The sequence below is a fragment of the Camellia sinensis genome, chromosome 13 (assembly GCF_055761805.1).
Source record: "Camellia sinensis isolate YWXY chromosome 13, ASM5576180v1, whole genome shotgun sequence".
Lineage (NCBI taxonomy): Eukaryota > Viridiplantae > Streptophyta > Magnoliopsida > Ericales > Theaceae > Camellia > Camellia sinensis.
Window position 1 is genome coordinate 91,783,873 of NC_138973.1, and position 25,712 is coordinate 91,809,584.

The following is a 25,712-nucleotide window of genomic DNA, read 5'->3' on the forward strand; positions in this document are numbered from 1 at the left end:
CTTAACCTCATCCATACACTACCTCCTACCTTCAACCCCAATATATATATCACCCCGGCCCATTTACCCAAGTCTGAGGTGTTCATTCCAGAAAGCACGGGCGCGTGCATGATGGATACACTTGAACCCCAATCATCTTAAACTCCAAAACTTGAACTCAAACTCCATAATAGCCTAATTCCAGTCCAACCTACTCCAAAGAGTTCAACCCAACCAATTTATCAAGACCAAGTCAATTCAAATACGCTACAAGCACCAATGGCTGAACCCGCTACTCTTGAGCTGTTGAGCATGATTGAAGATCTTCAGAGAACTATGGCAAATTTAGCCTTTGGGGTCTTGGCTCCGTCATCGACCATGTCATATGCCAAAAAGTTCACGTTAAAAAACTCCCCAATCTTGGGGCGAACTGTAGTTGGAAAGGGCCAACCCAAAGCAATCTCAAGTCTGGATGATGACATATCAAGAATAAATGGGGGCCAAGTTGAAGCTAGTGGCAAGGACAAGGCTGGGGCAAGTATTGATCCATATGCACATCTTCGATGGGCTATTAAGACTTTGAAGGTCAAAGGGTTGCAGCAAGTGTTTGTAGTTGTTACAAAGACTGTGGATGACACTTTTATCGCTCAGGTTGGAAACATTTTGAATCAGGAGGTAAGCAATGAAAATAAATGCCTTACCAGAAACACCCATCCTGATTCCAGTCCCAAACCCATGAATACTCAGCTAACACCTACCAACCTATTTGCCAATATTTCTAACACTGATGCTTCATCCTCCCAAAAATGAACCTTCGCCCATTTCCACATGAGCCCAACCTACGCATTGAAGGTACTGATGGAGAAAGGGTATCTCAAACCTCTCGATCATCGACCTCTCCCTAACCCTCTCCCACCTAGACATGGCCCTACCCAATATTGCACATTCCATCAGCAGTACGGTCATTATACTGACCATTGCTTTTGCCTTCGCCATGAAATTCAAAACCTGATTGACAAAAAGGTCATCACCCCACCTGAAAATCCCAAAGCTGTTAATAAACCTCTCCCTGATTGCAATAGATTGTCATCTCATAACATAAATCCAATTCATGGCTTGCCAACAACCAACCGTTACCCTAGCTAACACATCATACCTGCCAATGAGCCCAAACCTATTGTGTTCATTCCTGAAGTTTCCAATTTCGATTTAAGCAAAAGGAACAAAATCTTTGGAGAGATGGAAAGTTTACTCGATCTTGGTGAGTTTAAGCTTGATGAAGCAATGGGTTCTCTATAGACACCAGTAATGATGGTTGGCATAATGAACCTCAATCTCAACTAGGGGAATCGTCGAAAGCACTAGGGGCATGGTATGGAAAAGAAGTTGTTTCGGTGAAAAAGATATGCAGGGACAACCCGGTCGAAGAGATGTGTGGAGATAACCAGGATAATTGTTAGGCTCAATTTGTGAGAGTCAGTTTGAAAGTTTGAAATCAATCCTGCTGGGTGTGGATGTTAGTAATGTTGAATTGAAGGTGAATTTGGACCCTCCCAAGGGCTACTTAAAGTTTTTTATGAATTTTGCAGATGAACTTGGAGAGTGAAAACCCTTTGTCTCAAGGATGCTAATTTTGTTTTAAGTTGTGTCCTGTAAATTGTTGAGTTGTGAGTTTTATTCTCTTTGTCTTTTTTTGCGTCGTTGTGTCAGTTAAGTCACTTCCTTTGAGTTACTCTCGTGTACCTTCAAGTCTTTGTTTTTCTAAATAAGAAAGCGGGAGTCAAGTTTTTGATCATTTTATTGTGCCTGCAGTAATGCATGTGTGACCTTTTAAAGAAATATATATATATATAAAGCTTTGAATTTGTTTTTGAAGGAGATTCCGTTAATAAGCTCGAGTATTGAGAACGATCCCCCAAATGGTTTGAGTGGATTCTGGATTGTCATCGCGAAGTGTTTCATGATTATTTTAAGCTATTTCTTTAGCAAACTTGCGAAGATAGATTCAGAATTGTGCATGGTATTCTACACTGTCCTGGGAATTCTCTTCACCTTTAGGCGATCATTTTGGCAAGCACAAGATGGCTTTCAGACCTCATAAACATAGAATTCCTCCCCCTTGGTGTTTTTATTACTTCAAAAAGAAATGAAGAAGAAGAAGAAGAAGAAGAAGGAAAATAAGTCAACCATCAAGCCAGGGGTATCCATTGGAATGAAATCCAATGAACTATAAGGAAAGAACTTTTGTCTGAATTCGAGGAAGTTAATGTGAGGAGGTACCACCACATTACGAGAAAATCTAACTTTGAAAATGAAGCGAAAGAAAGGAAGAAGACATGCATGAGGGAATGGAGAACCAAGCTCAAATCAAGGTGAAACCAGTTTCAGTATTAAGGCAAGGATGACTGTTGATCAAATTTACTACAAATGTTGTAACGCGATCCTTGAGAGGTTCGTTAGGTCGAAACCGTAAAAGACGACCTAGGCAAAAGTTAGAGCATGAAAAATGAGAAATCAAACAAATAGAGCTCGCAAGGTTGAAAACCCGAATGGGTGACTTTGGCAAAAGTTAGAGCGCAAAATGAGAAATTAATACCTGAGTGTACCTTAGCCATGAACTACGTTAACCTGATTCCCATTCTTGGGATACATAGTCAACTTCATCTTGAAGTTCGGTCTCAACCATATCCATCTTATCCATCTCGACCCAATAACCCTGCCCAATTTATGTCGTCAACTTCGCATCAATCCATGAGCTACACCGACTGCTATGCATATCACATACTTGCATTGGGTAAGAAAGAACTAGCTTGAATCAATAAGTGGAACAATTTTCAATACTTGAACTTATTAGTGAACTTGAGTTCTAAGGGGAACCTCAGTAATACTAGACGCACTATGAATGATCATTCACATAGAGTCTTTTTTTGCTTTTGGGTCAGTTGTGAGTTCTGTGATGTCGTGCTTGATGTTGTCTCAATCTACGCTCTTCATCAAGTCACCCTGGTGTGTCTGTCGCTCAAAAGTTCAACAGAGTGGCCTGGTCAAATTTCATACATGAGTGTTCACTTGAAACTCAAAAACAGGTCCATGTGTGGAATTCATAAACAAGCTGAGAGTGCCCATACAAGGGGCATCGAGTTCATGATCATTTCAAAATATTTGTGAGGAATTCGTCACTACTTTGGAGAGGATTGGAGTAGATTCTCAGCATGCCGGGACAAAAGAGAAGCAGGAGCCTAATTGGTTGGCAACTATTCCAGGATCTAATGATCCCCATCATATGTATATGCATAATGTTGAAAAGAGTGGCCAGGGATTGGACACTACGGGCAATTTTCAGTACATCTGATCGGGCCATCAATTGAACAAACGGCACGAACCCAACCTTTCTCTCAGTCCGCTTAAGCCATTTATCATAAACTTTCCCCTGGGTTAGGGTGAGCTCACTCCCCATGATGATTCTGATATGATTTAACTTTCGAAAGTTGTATCTAACTATTTTTAAAACCCTCTTAGGGTTGCCCCATTCTCTATGATTAATGCATGTGCTTTGGATTATGCATGCATGCTCATACACTCTGATTGATTTGAATTGCATGATTGGTTGCTCCTATTCTTGACTTTGTCTGTACTTGTAATGGCAGAGTTTCGTTGAGTTACCTTCCGCAGTGTTTTTTAGTTACATTTCAATAAGTTGTGGCAAGTTACCCTACACTCATTCCATAAGGTATATGATGCACTATCTTGTGCACTTGCATCGCATTGTTTTGTGAAATCATCCCGCATCGCGTTGTCTTGTGCACCTACACAACACTGTCTTGTGCACCTACATCGCACTATTTTGTACACCTGCATCGCACTGTTTTGTGCATTCACTTACATAGCACTATCTTGTGCAACTTGCATAGCACTTTTTTGTGCACCTGTATAGCATTATTTTGTGCACCTGCATCGCACTGTTTTGTGCATTCATCTTGCATCACATTATCTTGTGTATTTAACCCCTATCACACTATCTTGTGCACCCACATAGCACTGTTTTGTGCATTCACCTGTATCGCACTGTCTTGTGCACTCATATAGCACTATTTTGTGCATTCACCTACATCACATTATCGTGTACATTCACCTCGTATGCACTATCTTGTGCATCCCTCCATCGCACCGTCTTGTGCACCCTGCATCGCACTATCTTGTGCAGCTTGCATTGCACTGTCTTGTGTACCCACATAGCACTGTTCTGTGCATTCACCTGCATTGTAATATTTTGTGCACTCGCATCGCATTATCTTGTACACTTCATCTGCACTGTTTTGTGCACTCACTGGGTCTAAGAGACCTTAAATCCTCTAAAGGTGCAATTCCTTTGGTGTTTGTCTTGCCCAAGTGGCTTCAAGCGTTCTGGTATAGACACCTAACTGTGTTTGTAATGAGTTCTTAGGAGATCATTTGAGATGGTGGAAATTAGAGTTCGAATGGCCGAGGCCTAGAAGGCAAAAGTTCAGAATTTCTGAGACTAAAGTCTAGTTTGAATACCCAAGGGTGTATCCTCAGCTTAAAATCTGTATGGCAGCCCCATAGGCTGAGATAGCTTGTAGGCGCCTCAATTCTGGATACTAAACCAACCTAGTCTGTCACCCTGTTGGAGAATAGGAAAAGTTGTAAACATGGCCAGAGAGAAAAATAATATCCATGGTTTTCGTGTGAAGATAAATAAAGAAGTCTTAAAACCAAGAAGAATAGGAAGATTCCCAACAGCATAAGGTGAGACATCACCGATTGCCCTTTTAAGATACTTTCTAAGGCACCACTTCCTAGCTGCTACATCACATCTACTATCTAACATCTATCACATGCATCTACTACATTATCCGTTATATCCATTACATCACACCATTTCTTGCCTGCATCTTTTCCTTGTTAAACTTAGTTTGGCATGTGCTCATACTTTTTCCGCGTTAAAGTATAGCTCTGCATGTGTGCACACCTATTCTACAAGAATTGTGGTCTAAGGGTGTCAGCACCTTTCATGTGTCAGACGTGATTTGTTTTTTGTCCATACCCTTTCTAGGTAAAACATAGTTCGGTTTGCACCCCCTATCCATTTTATTGGATCCATTACATTGTGTTTTATCTTATTGCATTCATCATTTTCGTGTAAACGCGTTTAGGATCATTATCATCCCATTACATTGTTATTCCCCAATAGATCATTCCTCACCAATATCATACCTCCCAATTACTTGTACCCTTTTTGCAAAAAGTATAGTTTTGCATGTGTACGCACAAGAATTATGGTTTTAGGGTGTCGGCACCTTTTCTATGTTAAACGTAGTTTGATTTGCATCTCCATTCCTTTATGATATTCATGTGGTAGGCACTACTTGTGATTTGATTATTTCATTACATTGTGTATCATTTGTATCTTGCCCTTGAACTACGTTGGTTTGATTTCTTGCAAAGGGATACGTAGGCAACCCTCAGGTTTAACCAACTGCATCTGCATTTTGTTTGTTTGCCCAAGTCTTATGGCCTTGTCAAAATGGGTCGTCTTCGGGCATTGAGATTCACTAACGTCATTTCATGACTTCGAGCTCTGTCAAAGAGGGGCAACTATAGTGACCCTATTTTTTACCGCCCTTAAGACTTGGGCGCTTCAATCCGAACACTCGATGATGAAAGTTACATTATACAAATTGTTCAAATCTTCAGCAAAAGAATTCAATTTCGAACTTCAAACCCAAGCCTTCCACCCCATTTGGACCAAGACTCTTTTTTTTAGCCTAACCGCTCAGTGAGCAACAGGGCCAAAATAATTGGCTGGCCTGCCAATTTATGAGTAGGCCGTACAATAAATTGGCCGGCCGGCCATGTTTACCGAGAGTAGATATTTTGATAGCTGTAGTTACTCCCATTCACAAGCTCCAAGCCAGTTGTCCTTTTTCAAATATTTCCGACATGAGATGGTGAAAGTCTATAAATACAAGACCTCTCCTCATGGTTTGGGGCTAGAAAAAATTGCTAAGAGCTCAAAGCTTGACCAACCATCTTCTCTACTCTCTTGCAATATACATATACAATGCATACACCTTACAAGCTTGAACTTAAAGCTTTGGCTGAGATTCTTGAACAAAATTTCAGCTCATTGAGAGTGTCTAGCTTGTAGTTTGTTAGCTAGGAAGCTCTTCCTCTCTTTCAAGGGGTAATCTTTGAACTCTTTCACCATCTTTTCTCGCTCTTTTCTTGTATTTACTTGTTGTTTTCAGAGTGTTTTGAGGCCTAAAATATGTGATTTAAAGCCACAAAAAGATGAGGGGTTAGCCACCATTCCTTAGGCTTTGTTCCATAGCATGTTGCTTTGCCTTCCTACTTTGTTTCTTTGGATTTTGGCCACTGGTTTTTTGAGTTTAGGGGTTGTTTTATGTGTATATTTAATTCATGCTTTGAATATTATACTTGTTTTGTTGTAAGTACTCATGGGTTTAGTGTATAGGCCATAGCTTCCAATCCATTTGAGTTGATAGTCTTTTCTTTCTCTTTTTATAGCTTTCATGTACATATTCACGTCATTGTAATCCCTCAATTTTCATTCATAATCTGCAATTTCCCTCCTTTCTTTGTTTCTTTTGATTAAGAGTTGTATCAAACAAAAGATTGTCACTCAAGGCATAAAAAAAAGACCCCTCATGCTAAATGGATTAATTAATCTCTTTGGAGGTTCATTAAAAGGGCATTATATCTCTCTTGCGCTAAGCATGATCTCTTGTTTGACACTTTCCTTTATCATCGGTGCATTACTTTTAAGGGACTAATTTTCTAGTTAGACCCTTGGAAATCACAAAGGAAATAGTCATTATAGCTCATGATAGGGTTTGGATTTGGAGTCATTATCGCTCATTTCGGGTTTGACTCTGAATTCATTATCGCTTGTAAATGAGTTTGATTATTCCTTTGTAGTTTTCCCCGTAGAAAAGGGCTTGAAAAGCTCATTTCTTAGGTTAAGTCATGCTTGGTATTCTGTATTGCTTTGGACTTAGTGGATGTAATATCACATTTGGACAAAAAATGAAGAAAAGATAAGAAAATGGAAAGGTAAAGTAAAAAAGGCTACTAAAATTGGAATAAAAAGAGGTAAAAAGATAATAAAATTTGGATAGGTTCAGTCAGACGTTATACTGAATCGATTGCTTCTAGAATCATCGCATACTGTTATTGTGATGTTTGATGTTTGATGACGCACATCTACCCCCTCCCTTGAGGTAATTCCGTGATAGGGGGGAGGTATTGTTTATTTTTTGTTTCGTTTATTAAGCTGTTGTCCTATCATTTCTAAGGTCATCACGCAACAAATTTGCGATGATTGATGATTTGAGAATCAAATCTGCTCCTCTCTTGATCATCTTCATGATAGGGAAGGGCAGAGAAGATAAATATCTCCTGGAAACACTCTGTCTTGCTTTGTTTCAGTTCTGTTGTAGCAGGGTATTCCCTAGAAACAGTGGCCGACCGACCATTATTCTGTACGGCGGACCACTTGATCAGGACAACCAGCCACCCATTTTTGTATAGGCAGTGGTACTTTTACAGTAGAACAGAGCAAATCCTGAGGCTAAAAAAGAACAATTTTCTGACTATAAACAGAGCAGGTTTTGGCAGCAAACAGAGAGGTTTCCAGAGCGTATTCTCGGTTGTACATATGCGATTCCTTGCCTCTCGTTCAAGTCCATTAGATTAGTAGCTTTTAGATTTGTACACTATAATTAATTAGTTGTTTTGTTTTCATTCGAACTTGTAATAATTAGTTAATTAATTCATTCAATTGTGTTATAATAATTAGTTAATTAGTACATTCATTCAGACCCTCTTGTGCAAGGGCAAACTTGTAATATCTGTATGTCTTTCAACCATCATTTCTTTCTCCCATTTATTTATATGCTTATCATGGTTGTATATAGCATCATGTTTTTCGTTTCATATCATTACCATGCTTCGTATCCATTTTTTCATGCATTAAAATTTGGCTCACCATGCATAATGTTTTACTGCTTTCTAAATGATTATGTGCGCTATCTCATGCCTTGAGTTGCTTCACATATCATGTTAGTAGACGAATTTAATAGTTACATTCATGTATGCATTGCATTAGCTATTTTGCATATTAGGATCATGTATTTTTCTAACCATAAACTAACTTCTTCTTGGCTTGTCTCCGAGTACTAGGTGAGTATTTTTGCTTTAGTATATTACATGTGTGTTTGTGTTGCCATGTCAAGCATACTACCATGAGGCTATGTGCTTATTTAAAATACCTCTTCGAATGCTTGTGGATGAAGACTATTTCGCTGAAGTTGGAATGACTTTGATAAATGTACATGAGCTAGCTTTTCATTCAAGTAGCATATATTCAAAAATATTCTTAAACAACCATGAAATCAAAGCATCCCAAAGTAGGTGACATAGTCTATACTTGTGTGCCTCACATAGTAAGTTAGCATACTAGAGGCCGATCTTTGATCGGGTGAGTGGGGTGCTCAATTCATGATCTTTCCCTCTCATACCTAAGTTCCTAAGCCAAGACACTTTGGTTATGACAGACAAGTGGCCTTTGGCACGAGTCACGGGTTTCCTAAATTTCCTAAAAATATTTAGATGGCGACTCTGAAATCTAACAATATAGTCTATTTTTGACATCTCTGATAATTAATGGATTTTCTAAGATTTGCCGGATTTAAACTCTTATTTGTTTTCTATTTCACATTGCACATGTGATACTAGATTTAGAACCATGAGAGTCCGAACTGTTGAACTATCATACTCGAGAAGGTTAAACCCCTCCGAAGAGCACAAAAAGCCATCTACACCACTTCTAAATTATTTCACCAAAAACAGATATGGCAAACAATAACTTTTTTAAGCAAAATGGGCTGATAAACTATCCCAAATGAGCCCACGGAATGATGAGGTCATAACAATTTTAAAATTATTAATCCTTAGGCCCCATTAGGGGACTAAAAAAGTCAAAAATTCAAAGGTTTAAAAATTATTATAAATTACCAAATCATCCTTTTTATTTTATTTTATTTTTTTATGTCTTTTCATGAAAAGTTTCAAAAATTACTTAAAAAATAAAAATTTTAAACACCCCAATAGTGAGTTGTGCAGCTTGAAATGAAATAAGAATGCAAAACTATAAGTTGAAAGTGCTCTTTATTAGTATTCACCATTTTTTTATAAAATTTAATGAGTTTTTTTGTATCATTATTATTATTATTATTATTATTATTTCCCATTTGGAGTAAAATATGCCTTTGTAAAGTATCTTATGTAATGTTTATGTTACATAAATGAGACAGATGGGATGGGATGGGATGAGATGGTCATTAATTCTAAAATTACTTTGATATTATACATAAAAAATAAATAAATAAATAAATAAAGCCCTCTATTTCAAGATTCATTCACTACAGGAAGTATATGATTTAACGGCGTTTATTTAACGGCGTTTTTTTAAATGCCACTATTTGTAATATTTAATGACATTTTATAAACGTCACATTTTGTTTTTATTAAAACGGTACCGTTTAAGTAATGAAGTCGTTTGAAAAGCGCCTTCGAATGTGTTACACTGTTTCTCCCTCTCTGTCTTCAAGCCCTCAAATCTCTCACAACTTAATTGAATCTGAGAAACCCTAGAGTCTCAAAGAAACCGATCCCTCAAATCTCTCACTCTCTCTCTATCTCTCTCTCTCTCTCTCTCTCTCTAAGCCCTTCAGTTCCTTCAACTTGATTCAACCTTCTTCAGCTCGGTGATTCATCATTCGATCGATCCAATCTCAGAATGATTTTGATTTCAAAGCTCCACCGCCACCGCCATCACCATCTGCATCTGCATCGCCTACTCAGTTTCGAAATCGATTTCGATTTCGATTTCAATCCAATCTCAGTTTCGTTGATTCTTCTCTCTCTCGATCTCTCTCTCGATCTCTGTCTCTGTCTCCCTCTCTCTCTCGATCTCTCTGGATCTCTGTCTCTCTCGCACAATCTCATTCTCTACGTACACATTATCTGTACTTTTTTTTGAATAATTTTTTTCTCCTAAAAATCTCTCTATACAAGTATATATATGAATTTATATATGTATCTCTATGTATTGATTGAATAATCATCCTTATTTTGTTTTCAGGCTCACGAATGATCCAATCGTTGATCGGCAGTGACGGAAAAATTATGAAGGTTTTTGGCAGAGTTCATCCTGATTTTTGGCTGTTGATACTGACTTTGAACTTTCACTCTCATGGCTCCCACTCATTTTAGTTGCTCATTTCTTGCTTGAATATATTAGGACTATTTGCTCTATTTTACTTGACATAAATAGCTTCCTAAGTTACTTATAAAGAAAATCTTGTTAAGGGTGGTTTAAAGTCTCTGCAAGCTTGTCAGCAACTTGGGATCGAACCATGGTCATGCACTTACTGCACCGATTAAGAAAATCTAACATGCCATCTCATGTTGCTATGCTCTATTAAGTGATGGTTTTTATCGTTAACTGCTCAGTCTATAATTCCACAAATCAGAGTGCTTATAGATTTACATTTAAATTTTGCTTTTGAAATTATTTCTACGAAATTGGTGTTGTGTCTGCAGATGTTGTATCTAAATGAATTCAAAATATCTTGTATTGTTTGATATTTTTTTTTTTTCACCTTGCATAATATCTTACCGGAATCTTACTACCATGGTAGCTTGAGAAACAATGCTGTGGATATTCAGAGTCATTATGTTTTAACTGGTATCATACTACTTTCAGTGTAAGAATCAAATGCTTAGGAAAATATATGTTATAATTCATTTTTGCTATCTTGCAGGATATAGTTGGAACCTTTCTTGCAGTTTCTAGAACTTCCTTATATTCTTGATAACAACACATCAGAATCAAGGGAACAAACCACAGAAAGGTATAATGCGCCCCTTCTACCTACCTAATTTATCTAAAAAAAACTTTGAAGTGTGCACTGTCATAGAGCAAATTGGGCAATCATGTAGGGTGCAGCAGTCATCAAGAGATACCAATTGATTTTGCATTTCATCGATTATTATGATGGAGAGCATTATTTGACTTTATTGTTATTGTTGGAATGGTGATGAGCATCATGAGTAAAAGGAATTAAAGAATCAAATACAACCCACCCACCCCCCAACATGCCACAATTTTCTTATTCTTTTTCTTTTTGTTTTCTTGTGAAACTTACAGAACAACCAACTGAATTGAGTATGCTGTTTTATTTTAGCCTTTGACCTCGAACTTTGGACCTTTTTGTTTTGTCAACCACAGAAAGCTCCTATACTACCCTCCCTCTACTTTTCAGCTGGGTATATTTTTAAAACCTTTGCAGATCCAAAAATCAAAGGACTTCCAAAAATATAAGCAGAACACTGAATATATACAGGGAAAATGATTAAACAGAAAAAATTAAATCACTGCTGTAAACCATTATCTTCAGCAATAGTTGAATAATTTATCCATTAATTGAAAATTTAACATTAGTATTTCTTTTTTCATAAAAGGAAGGGAAACAAACAAATAATAAAAAAATTGAAGATACAATTAAACAAAACATGTAGAAAATAGGTATCATTTAAATTGGGGCACTCAAACCTGGTATCATCATCTCTAGATTTTAAGAAATACAAAGAGAGAGATCTGACCTAGGGCTGTAACAGCAAAGTATGTGATCTGTCTCATTTTAATATCTAAAATTACATATATAGATGTAATTTGGTGTTTCGGTGCCTGCCATAGATGTTTCGCTGCTGTAGTTGTATTTCTTCAGGGATTGCCTGGAACATGGGTCCTTATAGAGGAGGAGGTTGGTGTTGGATCGGCTGGAGGACATCCAAATTTGGTGAGCATCTTCAAATGTCAAATGAAGAGCATTTAAGTGCTATGCACACAATTGCGCATACTTATCATTAATTAGCATGTAGACATTTATACTTTAGCTGGTTTTGCTACATGCTGAACTTTTGCTGTGGTGTTTATCTGGGACATTGTCAGATTACTAGAGTAGAGTACAGACTAATATTTTCGTTTTTCTTGCGCTACGTAGATGGAGCTTATTGCCAAAATGAGGAATCCGTTTATTGTGGAGTATAAAGATTCTTGGGTAGAGAAGGTCAGTAGATGTTATATCTCGTATTATTGATGTTGTTCAATTGACATTGGTATTTTCTTTCATCCTTTGTTTTCTGATGGTCTAATAGGCTACCTGAATGTCTATTCTATTTGTTTTTGTTCCTTCCTTCCTGTCATGCTGATATTGCTTTCATATGCTTCATTGTTTAACCCAGTTGATCATTGGTCTTAAAATTATGAAACTTTACTAATTAAATGCCATCATTTATGGATACTTCTCTCTCTCTCTCTCTCTCTCTCTCTCTCTCTCTATACATATATATATATATATATTATTTTGTGTAGTTCTCTAAATCCAACATGTGTTTTCCTCTGCTCACGTAGATTATGAAAGTTTTGAGAAGCTAATTAAGCAATGTCATGAATTAAAACTGTTACAGTGACTTTCCTCTTTTATTTATTTTTCTATTCACTTCAGAATAGTTGTGCTCTCTTAAGCTCATTAAGCTAATTAAGCTAGTTGTGCTGTCTTCAGAATAGTTGTGCTCTCTTAAGCTAATTAAGCTAGTTGTGCTCTCTTAATAATTTTAAGAGAACTCGGGCTCATTTAGGAAGCAAATATGGTGCGACCTTTTCCTTTTGTGCAGCTCCAGAAGAAGTTTCAGCCGTTGCTTGTGACAATAAACCAGATCGTTTGGAAATGGCTCAGCTTTATAATGAGGTAAAATCCCATTTATTACAGAATCAAATCATATATCTTACCTGATTTTGATGTCTATGAGAAGAAATATTATTCAGGAAATGATATGTCATCACTAAAGATTGTTTCTTAAATGTAGATGTGCAAAGTACTTGGACAAAATGCCAATGAATCGATGGAGGCATTTTTAGCAAACAAACCAGCAGGTGCTGAATGCTGGCAACTACAAGAACAGGGAGAAAAAGTTGGCAAACAACAAATTGGATCTCACAATGAATCCAATTTGGTTCAAGTTGAAGAAGAATCTCCTTCCACTAGAGACCATCTATCAAGATATAAACAGAATCCTCTCTCCAGTTCAGCAGGATTCTTCTAGTATAGAACCTCAGATACAAAAAGCAGATTCGACAACTGAAATTGCAGGACCCAATTTGCTGTCAACACTGCAGGGAGATGAACACAAGTCTGGTCCAGAGGCAACAACAGATGTAATTTCTTCTGTCTATTGCTCTCGTACACGCACTTGAGTTACCTTTGATATGAGTCAGAGTATGAGGCTATTAAAAACCAGTGGCAGGTTTGTTGTTAATTTTAGCTCAGTAGTCAACACATTTATTCATCCTCCCATGTTTTGATGCTGGTACATGTTGTGGTCACTCCCATAGCAAACGCCCACATGCTTTTCATGCAAGCAGTTAACTAGTTTCAACTTGTGGCACTTCTGAGATTCTAGCTTTGCATTTATCTTGAATTGCCTGTGTTAAATTGCTATATAGAAATTCAGTTTTATGATTATTATTGTGGTAGACTTGAATAGGTGCCTTTTTCTTGTCATATATGAGGTCAGGTTTGGTTAGTAAGCCAATACAGCTTCCTAACCAAACTTGACCAAGGTTTAATTGAGGGAGTTGCTAGCTATTTAATTGAGGGAGTTGCTAGCTATCCAAATTGGAGCAAACTTCTCATCTGTTTGCATTGCTCAAGCTTTTATATTTTCAGGGTATACAGACTACTTTTTTTGTCTCACCTCACCCTAAAGCCAAGAGGTGCAAGATTTCCTGGAAAGTAGGAACAATCTGACTAGCACATTCACACCTCACACATCACTGCGACATTTTAGTGTTCTTGTAGACAACTCTTATACTATATATATATATATATATGTGCCTATTTAACAATATTTGTTCACAAACCTCACAGGAACTCTATTCTCTTAATAATCTTCCCAACCCTGTTCCTTTTTCTTTATTCTCAGGTAAGTTTTTCAGTTCCTTTTTGTTTATTTGACATGAAACTTTTTTCTTCCATTTATTTTATTTTTATTATAAAGTCTTGCATAATGTTGAGTATTGACTGTCTTTTTCTATCTGGATTAATTTATCTATATAAAACAATTATTCATTACACTTCTGGGTTTCCAAGTATACTCACATATCTTAATTTTAATTTCCATTTTCAAAAATTAGAGAGAGAAGTATCTGGAGGTTCATACTTGGATCTTTGACTTTGATGATTATATATAAGGCCTTTTTTGGTTTTACTTTTGATGATACTGCCCTCTTTTTATTGATTTTATTGTGTAAATGAAGTATCTGCTGCTCAATATTCGAGCATTACAGTGGACATATATTACATTATAAAGCTGAGCAATCTTGATTTTTGTTTGTTTGGTACTTAACAATCTTGAATCTTCCCATACATGTGTTGTGAGGCCAATTTATTTTTTCTGAATCTTCCCATACATATATTGATGCAAGTAATTTAATAATACCAACCTTAGCCATACTTTAAATAAATGAAAATCAGTTAGCACAAAAGTATATGCATTTATTTTTAAATAATGTTAACTCTATTAAATTGTTTATTTGAGATCTTTGTTCTCTATTAGGCCAAAAATGAGTGAAAGTCGCAATGCTCCCCGTTTAAATGAGAGGATCCTATCATCTTTATCCAAAAGATCAGTTGCTGCACATCCTTGGCATGATCTTGAGATTGGTGCAACATAATGATTATCTTTCATAATTCAGAATAACTTGTATATTAAATTGGTGAGGATGTTAATCATTTTGCAAAATCTTTGCTGCAGGACCCGAAGCACCCCACATTTTCAACTGCGTAAGTCTTTAATCCAACAAGCATCACCAAAGGAACACAACCTTCAAGCCAAAATCTGAAAATTGTCAGATAAAATAAGACCACATTAAATTATCAAAATTTAAATCATTAGTTAAGATCACTGATTTTTCCCCCTCAAGTTTCTCTGAGAATTTCTCTTTCCCAACAGACAGCAAACATTGCAAAGACCTAGTTGTACTCAATATAATTTTGAAATCTAGCTAGCATTTCTTTTTACAAGTTTGGTCCTTCCCAGTTATGATATATGCTTACTGAACTGTCAGCTTAATTTCTTGCTACAGGTTGTCGAGATAACAAAAGGAAGTAAGGTTAAATATGAACTCGACAAGAAGACAGGGATGATTAAGGTATGAATGAACTCACAGCTGAAATTGGATGATTGTGAAGACAGGGATGATTAAGAGAATAGAGTTCCTGTGAGGTTTGTGAACAAATATTGTTAAATAGGCACATATATATATATATATATATAGTATAAGAGTTGTCTACAAGAACACTAAAATGTCGCAGTGATGTGTGAGGTGTGAATGTGCTAGTCAGATTGTTCCTACTTTCCAGGAAATCTTGCACCTCTTGGCTTTAGGGTGAGGTGAGACAAAAAAAGTAGCTCCCCAAAATCAGATCTACCACACATTTGTGGTAATTATTATTATTATTATCAATTGACGTCAATACTAACATGAAGATCAATTGTATAATTTTTGGTCAACAGACACCAACAACAAGACTTGCTTAATCTGCTTGGAGCTACCTATTCTGCTGTCCTTTTCCTTGGAGCCTCCAATGCTAATGCGGTGCAAATTGTTGTAGCAGTTGAGAGAACAGTATTTTACCGTGAAAGGGCAGCTGGGATGTATTCAGAGTTGCCTTACGCATTTGCTCAGGTAAAGGATAAAAGACATTACATCACATCTCTCTCTTCTTTTCACTAAGAAGAATGTGTATATATGGTCTCCCACATCCAATATTTACACGGTACTTTTTCTATTACAGGTGGCCATAGAAACAATTTATGTTGTAATTCAGACCTTTATCTATGCTTTTCTCCTTTACTCGATGATTGGCTTTGAATGGACAGCAGTCAAGTTCTTCCAAATTGTTTGATTATTCTTTGAGTATTTATTTTCTATTGTGACTGTACAAAATGCTTTAATTACAGAACTTGCACTTGCTTGTCCTGTCCTTATACTGAAAATTGGGTAAGCATTGAATCTTGTTGCGCATCCTACTACAGTATTCTTCCATATTTTTTTTCTTCATGAATTGCTAGTGGCATTCAAGTTTTTGAGACATTTATTTATGTACAACCAGTGATGGGCATGCTTACTCTTCTATACCAATGCTGTAGATTTTCCATTTGTACCCAATGTTTATTCATGCAGAGGCATAAGGCTTTATTTGCTCAGAAACTATTGTTGGGTGATTTTAATCTATAGAGGAATTTGAAACCTTGTAAACCATTCTCCAACCAAATTTTAATGTCTCATAAAATTCTACATGTTCAAGCATCTCTTGGAAGAAAAAAAGAAGGAAAAATTAGTTGAGAAAGTGGAAGGGTTATGTGGATTCACATTAAGATTTTCTCAAGTATATTCCTTGTTTTGTTGGTCCAAACCATCTGCCTGTACTTGTGGTTGAAGTGATATTGGTGTGTTTAATGATTGTAATTTTATCATGTCAGTGTTGATTCCTCTTTTTTTTTTTTTCCCATAAAAATGGAGTCAAAAACAAAAGGAACCCACCTCCTCACAAAAGGGAAGTAGAATTTGGAGAAAACAAAGAAAAATTGAACATTTAGAGTTTCAAATTTATTTTAGTGCTTTTAGATGGCTACATGATTTTGTTAGACTGATATTGGACATGTTTCAATTGATGCCGAAACCTGTATCATAGCTAGATAGGGGCACTTTAAATTTTACATATAGATGTGTGTGTGTGTGTGTGTGTGTGTGTTTATGTATTTCATAGGTAACAGAGACTTAATAAGGCTAATTCTTTTATGTGTATTTCATAGGTAACAGAGACCACATGGTGGGTTGGGTTAAGTCACGGTTCCGCAGCCTTCTTGTTAAGGTTAGTGTCTTGATCTCATTTTAGATTATTAACTTCTTGTTGATAACTACTGTGATTGTTTAGGCTACTACATTTGTATTCTCTGTACTTACTGGTTGTGTGGTAAATTGTCCTTGTTAACACCTATTTTGGTGAATGCTTGGTAGGTGACAGCACAAGATGTGTCAACCATGCTGAGATGTGAACAAAGGACCATCATCTTCCTTATAGAACCCGGGAATTTTTGTTTCTTAGTAGATGCTTTCATAGTACTTGTATGTATAATTAGTTTGAATTGCATCTTTTGTGCCGATTTGTTTTGTAATAACTTTCAACTTACCACTAGGCACTAGGTTAACTTTATTTCATCTTGGAATTGAAATATTTTTGCGTATTGAGAAGCATGAATTGATCTAGTATTATGTTTACCTAAATTTAGTCAATATATTGTATATTTTTCATCTTTATAAAAGGGATTTTTTTTGGGTTAAATCTCACAGAATTAGCACAATTTATTATTATTTTTTTTTAAAAAAATGAAGTTATAACGGCGTTTTTAATACTAACGGTTATATTTTTAAAATAAAAATGATCTATCACGGCGTTTTTAAAACGTCGCTAAATGTGGAGTGACGTCATTGCATCATTATGAAGCACATTTAGCGGCGTTTTTTAAAACGCCGCCTATACTGATATAGCGACGCTTTTAAAGCGTCATAAAGTTACAGCGACGGCCGCATCTTCGGCGTTTGGTACTAAACGTCACAAAAACAATTAGCGGCGTTTTTGATAGCTATAGCGGCGTTTTTTAAACGCCACTAAAAGTTTAATTTCCAGCAGTGATTTTACAATGTAGATGGGATGGTCCTTTTTTTTTTTTTTTTTGCTTGCTTGTTTGTTTGTTTGTGGGTACATCGGAATGGAAACAACAAACAAGGAGCTAAACCCTCTCCCTAGAAAGGCCAATCATATCTGCTACAAGCATGCTGCTGCTAATTTCCATTGGTGGTTCGTTCACCACTAAGATGTCCTCAGGTTGATCTATTCCCAGTTTTGCCAATGCATTCGCACACACGTTTCACTACTTCAAGACATGTTGCACAGTGCACTTGCAGCCTCTAAATATGATCTTTACATCCTCTAGTAGTCCTTTGAATGGGAATTTGTCCCTTGGATCTTCTTCCATTGTAAGCCTTTTGTAAAGTGCCCATAATTCAGCTTCAAGACTTGTTACACTGTGTAATTTGCCGTAGTAGCCACAGATCCATGCACCTCTTTCATCTCTAAATATCTCTCTAAAGCCTCCTTCATCTCCTAATCTCCTGCTGCCATCAGTATTAAGTTTGATCTTTCCTGCAAGAGGTAGACACCAAGAAAATAGTTTATTGAAAGCCTGATGGATCTCTTTAGAGTACTCTAAGATGAACTTAGCACTCTCTTGGCTATTAAAAGACATTTTCTCAAACACGAAGACATTTCTATTTTTCCAAATTTTTCAAAGAGAAACAACAAATAGAGTGTACCAAGAGAGATGTTCATATTAGCCTGATGGATGGTTACTACTATATTTCAAAGGAAAGCGTATTAGATAGTAGAAAATGGAGAATTTATTTATCAAAAGATAGGGGTGCAATAAAATGACAGTCTAATTTAAGTTATTAACTACATAACTCAAAAATTGTATGAAACAATTACATGACTCTTAGAAAACGATTGATACAAATTTCTTTTCTTTTTTTTTTAATAAATTGCACATGGAAGAAGTTTATTTCATCAGTGCTAATTCTAGAAAAAAAAAATTCAAGGTGCTCACAGTGACTACGTCAGGAATTTTTTTCAAGGTAGACATTCAAAATTTTAATTTGTTTAGACTTTTTAAATCACACATAGATAAATAAATAAAATAAAATAAAAGTTTAATATATTGATATCATTGTTTCAAAAAATAAAATGTAGATACAAAATTTACATAAAGATATTTTGTTCTTATCACTAGCATGATAAAAAAAATAACTTTAAAAAAAATTGAAGAAAGTTCATTTAATTTAAAACTATTGATCAACATTAATATTCAAGTGATACACTTGTTAGGAATTGTAAAATCACACAATTTTGTCAAAAAGGTATTTCGCACAAGCTGAGGAAAAAAACTCTAAAATATATTGTGTGTTCACTTTACAAAGCATATATATTGATTAAAGGATTATGAGTTGGATTGTGTGTTCAAGAAAATAGACTGAATGGATGTTCAACTGAGCTGAGTGCTCAAGAAAATGGACTGAGTGGATATTTAACTATATTGGATGTTCAAGAAGGTGAGTTAGGGTGTTTCAACATAAAACTTTGAACTAAATTATATATACGTATCAAATAAAATAAAAAATTTTAGGGTGTTCAATTGAACACCCAAAGGTGGCTTTAGAGTCGCTCCTGTCCCCAAGGCTACATAGGCGTTCTAAATTCAAACTATAAAAACACTATTTTCACATAAGAATAAGATTGTGTAGATTTAACCATTCTCAAATCAGTAATGCTACAGACCCCAGCTGGGGTGACCCCCAGTGCCACGTGTCAGCCTGGAGTGGCTGGAAACTCAAAAGAAGAAAAAAAAAAAAAAAAAAAAAATTATTTTTTTGGACCAATGGGAAGGATCCCAGTACCCCATTGGGGGTGCAAAGCTCTATTCTTCCCAAATTCTATAACATTTAGAACTTTGTGCATGGGGACCTTTTTTCAGCACGTACTTTGGCCCGCTTAAATAAATTTTATGACTCTGTCCCTGCACTCAATAATTAACATGTGGTTGGGGGGAAAAATTTAAATGTATTCAGACACCCAAAATCTTAATGTTGTGTTTGATTGGAAAATTTGATAAGAGATTTGAAAAAAAAAATGAAAAAAGTATGTGAAATGTGAATAAAATATGCCTAAATTTCACCTAGTTTCACACACATTTTTCCTTTTCCTTTCTAAATTCCTCCTCAAATCTCTCAATCAAACACAACATAAGAATCACCATGCGAAAATTAGTCCGAATATTCGGTTATTAAAAGAAAAATAAAGAATCACTGTGTTGGGCGCAAAGTATTTTAGTGTTTGGTCACATCAATCTTCAATTTTAATTTATGCCACATGTTTATTAATGAGTGAAAACATACACCAAATCATCTTAGAAATACCATGTAGAATAAAAATAATTCCACTCTTTCCTGCCTTGCAACAAAAAGCATTACCATTCCAGAATATAAAAAAATGCTCCATTAAAATAAAATTAAATAAAAAAATCATTCAGAATGGAATTAAAACTAAAATTCGCAATTCTTGAAATAATCACAACAACAACAATAACAACAACACACACACACACACACAAAAAAAAAAAAAAAAAAAAGAAAAAAAGTCTGATAGAGGTGATTGAGATTCTCAGTAAATGCCTTCTATTCCTGTTGACATCCATAATGTGACCCGGTCCAGTTTGACCCACATCGATAGCAAAAATGGAAACCACACCTGTAGCAGCCAAAATAAATAAATAAAATTAATAATAATAATAATAATAATAATTATTATTATTATTTGAATATGATTTAATTTTACTTTTATTTGTAAATTATCGCCACTTTTCTATTTCATTCTCCTTACTATTGATTTTATCTATTTTGTCCTTAGATATTTTAATTTTGACTAATATTAGGAGTGGGCATAGTCCTGATTGGTTGAAATTGGGATAAAACCAAGACCAATCCGTTATCTACGGTTTTTGAAAAATTAAAACCAATCTAATCCATTTAAATCATGGAACCAATCCATTTAAATACGGATTTGATTGGTTTAGGACCATAGATTCACATAGTTAAATAATATATTGAATTTAGGACCATGGAATTTGTGAAAATAGAACCATGGAATTTGTGAAAACAGTGGTATTTGTGGTCCTAAATCAATCCATTTAAACGCGAAATTTATAATTTTAGATTCACTATTTGATTGATACCAATATGTAACATTTTAATTTCATAAAATCATAAACATAACATTATATTAGTTTCACATAAGTATTTAGATCATTACAAATTAAAACTAAAAACCAACAAATAAAAGTAATAAAAGAAGATACTATACGAGTTTAAGATTGGGTTTAGGTTTTATATTAAATAAGAGAAGATACTATGTGGGAGGGTATATAATATAAATATAGGCTATTTGTATACGGTTTGGATCGGTTCCAATCCGGAACCGTGAGGTTCAATCCGGAACCAATCCGTGGACTACGGATTTTAATTTTTTAATACGGAACCAAACCACGGATTTAAAAAATCAATTCAAATCTACCAAATTGGATTGAACCAAATCAGATTACGAATTTTACGAATTTCTTTCTCAATCCTAACTGATACAATTCGTTAAAATCAAATTTGATTGGAAAAAATTTATTTCAAATTTTAAAATAGTCTTGTGGATCCCACTGAACTTTATGAATGGTGACAAAATTTGTGACCACTTTCTACGATCTGTAAAAGCTAGGATAATACTAACAACGACGGAAAAACTTCAACATTCCAAATAAATTTTATAATTTGATCCAGGATGATATTGTAGATGTTAATTTTTAATTTGTTACACACTTAATAATATAAAATTCAATTTCTTTATCACATCATCATAGATGAATTTGTGAATCTAAAATTATAAATTTCTAACACTTCTCACCAATAAATATATTGGTATCAATCATGATACAACATAACAGTATATAAAGTATTGAGCTATATCGAATTCATATGCTTTTTACAACAGTCAAATACATATTAAAAACCAATAGATGCGTATATGATTAAATGTATCAATATAAAATAATAATAAAAATAGATATGTATACCGGAATGGTTCCAAAATTTTCATATAAACGGTGAACATAGGTATATTAACAAAAATTTTAAAAAGGAAGTATGAATTAGAATACAATTTTTACTAGTATATAAAAAGTAAAAATAAGATACAAATATATATATATATATATAGCGGGCACATATGATGTGTGTGTAATTCAGATAAATAAAAAATAAATAAATAATAAAGAAATTAATATCATAATATATAAGTTGCTTAAATGGTTAATGTGTTCTTAATGAAACATGAAGTCTTGGGTTCAAATCTTGATTGTGCTGTAGAATAATGATTTTTTATTTAGTATATAAAAATCTGTCACGTGGCATGAGGAGAACGATTAGAGGTTTGGACATCAAGTTCAGTGTTCACATATATAATAGTATAGATAGAGAGATAACATGTTTCTGTAACAACATTTAGTTACAAAAGATAGCAACTAGGGGTGATTCGCCCAATCTGACCGAACCAACCCAAACCGATTTATTTGCGACGGATGCATGTCTTTTGGCAGACGGATGCGGATGAAATATTTCAAAATTTACGGATACAGTTTGGATGGTGGATCAACCATTTCTCACCTGCATGAACCTAATCCGCTCGTCGATGAAGTCCACAAAAAAAAAAAAAATGAATAAATAAATTTGCTAACAAGTAACAACATAGAGTATAAATAATATAATATATATTTTTGTAAAAATAGAAAACAATACCTTAAAAATATGCATGCTTGATACCATGGCTTATTATAAACAAATAATACATATTTTTTTTCAGATTACTAGTTATTGAAGATTGTAAAAATTATGAATTATAATTCAAAAAAATGTCCAAAAATTGTAAAGTCTAAACCGCCAAACTAATCGCATCCATCCACAAATCTGCATGGCCTACTCAATCCGCATCTGCCAAACTGATGGACGGATGCGGATTGATTTTTTCCTATCTTCCTAATCTTGGACGGATGGCAGATGTGATGCCACCCGACCCAACCCGATCCACGATCACCCCTAATAGCAACTATAAAACAATATGTATGTTAAAATGAGACATCTTGTTTTGTTGTACTTGACAATTTTTCATATTAATTAAAATATCAATGATTAGCTAATACCTTATCCTACTCTTTAGAGACTATGGCTTACATAGTTCTAAATATCGGCCGTACCGGAAAATGGAAGTACCGATTCGGATATAGACCGATATAGCGGTGAGATTGAAATTCGCAGCCGTAACGTCCGAGTCCCGGTATGTGGCGGCCTGAATCTGATAAATACGGCGACACAGTCTGATACACGTTGGTTGTCGCCGATACGGATAAAAATTCGCGTAGAAAACCTGCAAGATCTAAAGCTTCTTTGGGCTGTGGAGTTCACTTCGATCTTCAAGTTTCTTCAAAGAAGATTTATCCCTGAGTTGCAAGTTATAATTTGTGCTTATGCTTATGCTCTATTTTGCTTATGCTTATGCTTGTGCTCTGGTTTTGGTCAACCTGAAGCTACTATGCTCTGTTTACGTTCTTTTTTTTTTTTCTTCTGTTTATTTGTTTATACACCTACACTACACCAACAATGATAGAGACCACTAATTTTAGAGCTCTAAAAGACCACTAATGACATGACACTCAATAAAAAAAGAAAAAAAAATACAACACCAAGGCCAAAACATCAAATCATTCCTGGTGGGGCCCACTGCCACATCATTAGTGATAGCACTAATTAGTGCTCTTACTCATTTTTCTTATATTAATATATATATATATATATATATATTTCTATTTGGATTAGTGGAAAGGTTTTTATATTTTTTTATTTTTGTGCTATGTTTTTGTACTATGTTTTTTTTTTTAATTTTTTTTTCTTATTTGTGTCTTGGTTTGGTGTAAATGCTTAAAATTTAGATTTTTATTTATTTTTTATTTTTTAAAGAGGTTTATTCTAATCAATTTTTTATTTTTATTTTAAATGTATTATTGTTACTAACTAAATTAGAATTATAATATTTGTCAATTGAAAACTATTATTGTAAATAATTGAAAGTTATATTGAGACTAAAATAAATACATATCATTTAGTTAAAAATGAGTCAAAAAGGCACCTACATATCAAAATTTTGATTAAAATGTGACAAATTAAGGCTAAAAAAGTAGGAAAAAAATGCATAAAATTGAGTTTTAGAGGGATTGTTAATGATTTTTAAAATTTCACGGCCACGACACCCGATTCCCGATACGTACCGGCCGATACTACCGATACCGATACTCCGCGATCGATACCGTTACGTTACCCGATTTCGCGATTTAAAACTATGATGGCTTGTAATTAACACTACTTATAAGAAATTAATTTTTTTTTATTATATTTTATCCATTTTTTTTAGTTTTACACATTAATCCCGTGTTTCATAGATATAGAGTGGCAGCCACTTAAATGTTTTTGGAAAATTTATCCATAAGTCCTAGTTTCTGAAAAGTTAAACCATTTAGTCCTAAAAGTTTTCTTTTGCTCCATTTAGTCTCATTTACACATCAATCTAATGTTCGAAACACTAATCTGATGTTCAAAAACTAATGTTCGAAACATTAATCTGATATTCAAAATCTAATGTTCGAAACATTAATCTGATGTTTGAAACATTGTAATGGGACCTTTCAGTCTATAAGAAAACTTTTAAGACTAAACAGTGTATAAGTTATTAATTTGAGATTTATTAGTGCATCCCCCAATGTTTTTAGGTAAATTAAGAATACACCTACTAAGAACTATTTAAAATACGAGTTACCTTGTGGTGTTGAAAATTACATCCCTCTAACCACATAACAAAGCTACTTGCCAGTACTTTAATCATTGCGTCCCTTTGGTTCTTGCTGCAGTTCGACCTTGGTGGCTGTTCAAGTTTTGACACAAGTTCTGCGTTTGAACTCTTGTCGTGACACATGGCGGTGGCTTGTTGGTGGGCAACTGTAGTGCGCCACTTGGTTCTAACAAACATGTGCATGATTTCCTTCAAGTAGGAGCAAATAGAGTCTCCTGCTGTGTTTGAGAGATTGCCCAAGAAAGATGGTTGCCTAGGTCTTTAACTCCATTTCACTTTGAGTTTCTTTGCGTTTCTTGTTGCTGTCACTGTTTGATTGGTACTTGACATGGATAGGCCCACAAGGCACACGGCCCACGGTAAACCACCCCGAACCCAGTGCTTGGGGCCAATGGCACAACCCGGTTGCTTGGGTGACAAGGCCCAGAACAGCTGGAGGCCACCTAGACATGAAGGGCCAACGGCATTTAGGCACACTGCAGGTGGGACACGGGCCACATCAGCAGACAAAGATCTGCAGAGTTATTATCACAACACATCACCATTAATGCAACCCATCACAGCATTTATTACAACAGCACTCCCCGCCGGAACAGAGCCTCCATCACCCTAAACAAGATGAGCTATGGCACAGGCTTTCGGCGGAAAAAGCACGTCACAAGAGACAGGAAAAATGATGACAAAAGGATATAAGCAAGGATAAGAGGAGAAAAAGAAGGTTAAGTTGGTCTCTCTCTCTTGATTTCTCGATATACAGTCTTTTCATACTCTGCTCTTCTAATTCTTGCACCGGAGGGTTCACTGGGGGACTACCCCGTTCCCCCCCTGAACTTGCTTGCAGGTCATCTGACGGAGCCAGCCTTCCTGAGCCGGAGTCTGGAGAACCTGGGCCGGTCCGACCCATCCACCCGGGAATCGATACATCATCAGTTGGCGCCGTCTGTGGGAAGATACTGGTTTATTCGTGCGGTAGTTGTGTTCACTACCGCCGGAGCCCTCCCTTCTCAC

The 25,712-nt window shown here is 35.4% G+C and overlaps 1 protein-coding gene and 1 long non-coding RNA gene across 6 annotated transcripts; both read left to right on the plus strand.

Moving 5' to 3' along the window:
• Positions 1–9,462: 9,462 nt before the first annotated feature.
• Positions 9,463–13,466, plus strand: LOC145806295 (uncharacterized). 4 transcript variants are annotated; one of them, XR_014349236.1, is made up of 6 exons: positions 9,465–9,925; positions 10,166–10,215; positions 10,848–10,937; positions 12,090–12,155; positions 12,763–12,836; positions 12,955–13,466. It is a non-coding gene; the product is annotated as an uncharacterized LOC145806295 (long non-coding RNA). The 4 variants fall into 4 exon arrangements; XR_014349234.1 differs by having other exon boundaries at positions 9,463–9,925; positions 10,166–10,937; XR_014349235.1 differs by having other exon boundaries at positions 9,467–10,215.
• Positions 13,467–13,890: 424 nt separating this feature from the next.
• LOC145806296 (soluble inorganic pyrophosphatase PPA1-like) lies at positions 13,891–17,431 on the plus strand. Of its 2 annotated transcripts, XM_082902841.1 has the most exons (6): positions 13,891–14,070; positions 14,704–14,810; positions 14,902–14,930; positions 15,233–15,298; positions 16,966–17,024; positions 17,171–17,431. In XM_082902841.1, exons 2-6 carry the CDS (start codon positions 14,711–14,713, stop codon positions 17,172–17,174), a joined length of 258 nt encoding a protein of 85 aa, XP_082758967.1. In that variant the 5' UTR covers positions 13,891–14,070; positions 14,704–14,710; the 3' UTR covers positions 17,175–17,431. The 2 variants fall into 2 exon arrangements, with proteins under 2 accessions (XP_082758967.1, XP_082758966.1); XM_082902840.1 differs by lacking the exon at positions 13,891–14,070 and having other exon boundaries at positions 14,610–14,810.
• Positions 17,432–25,712: the final 8,281 nt, after the last annotated feature.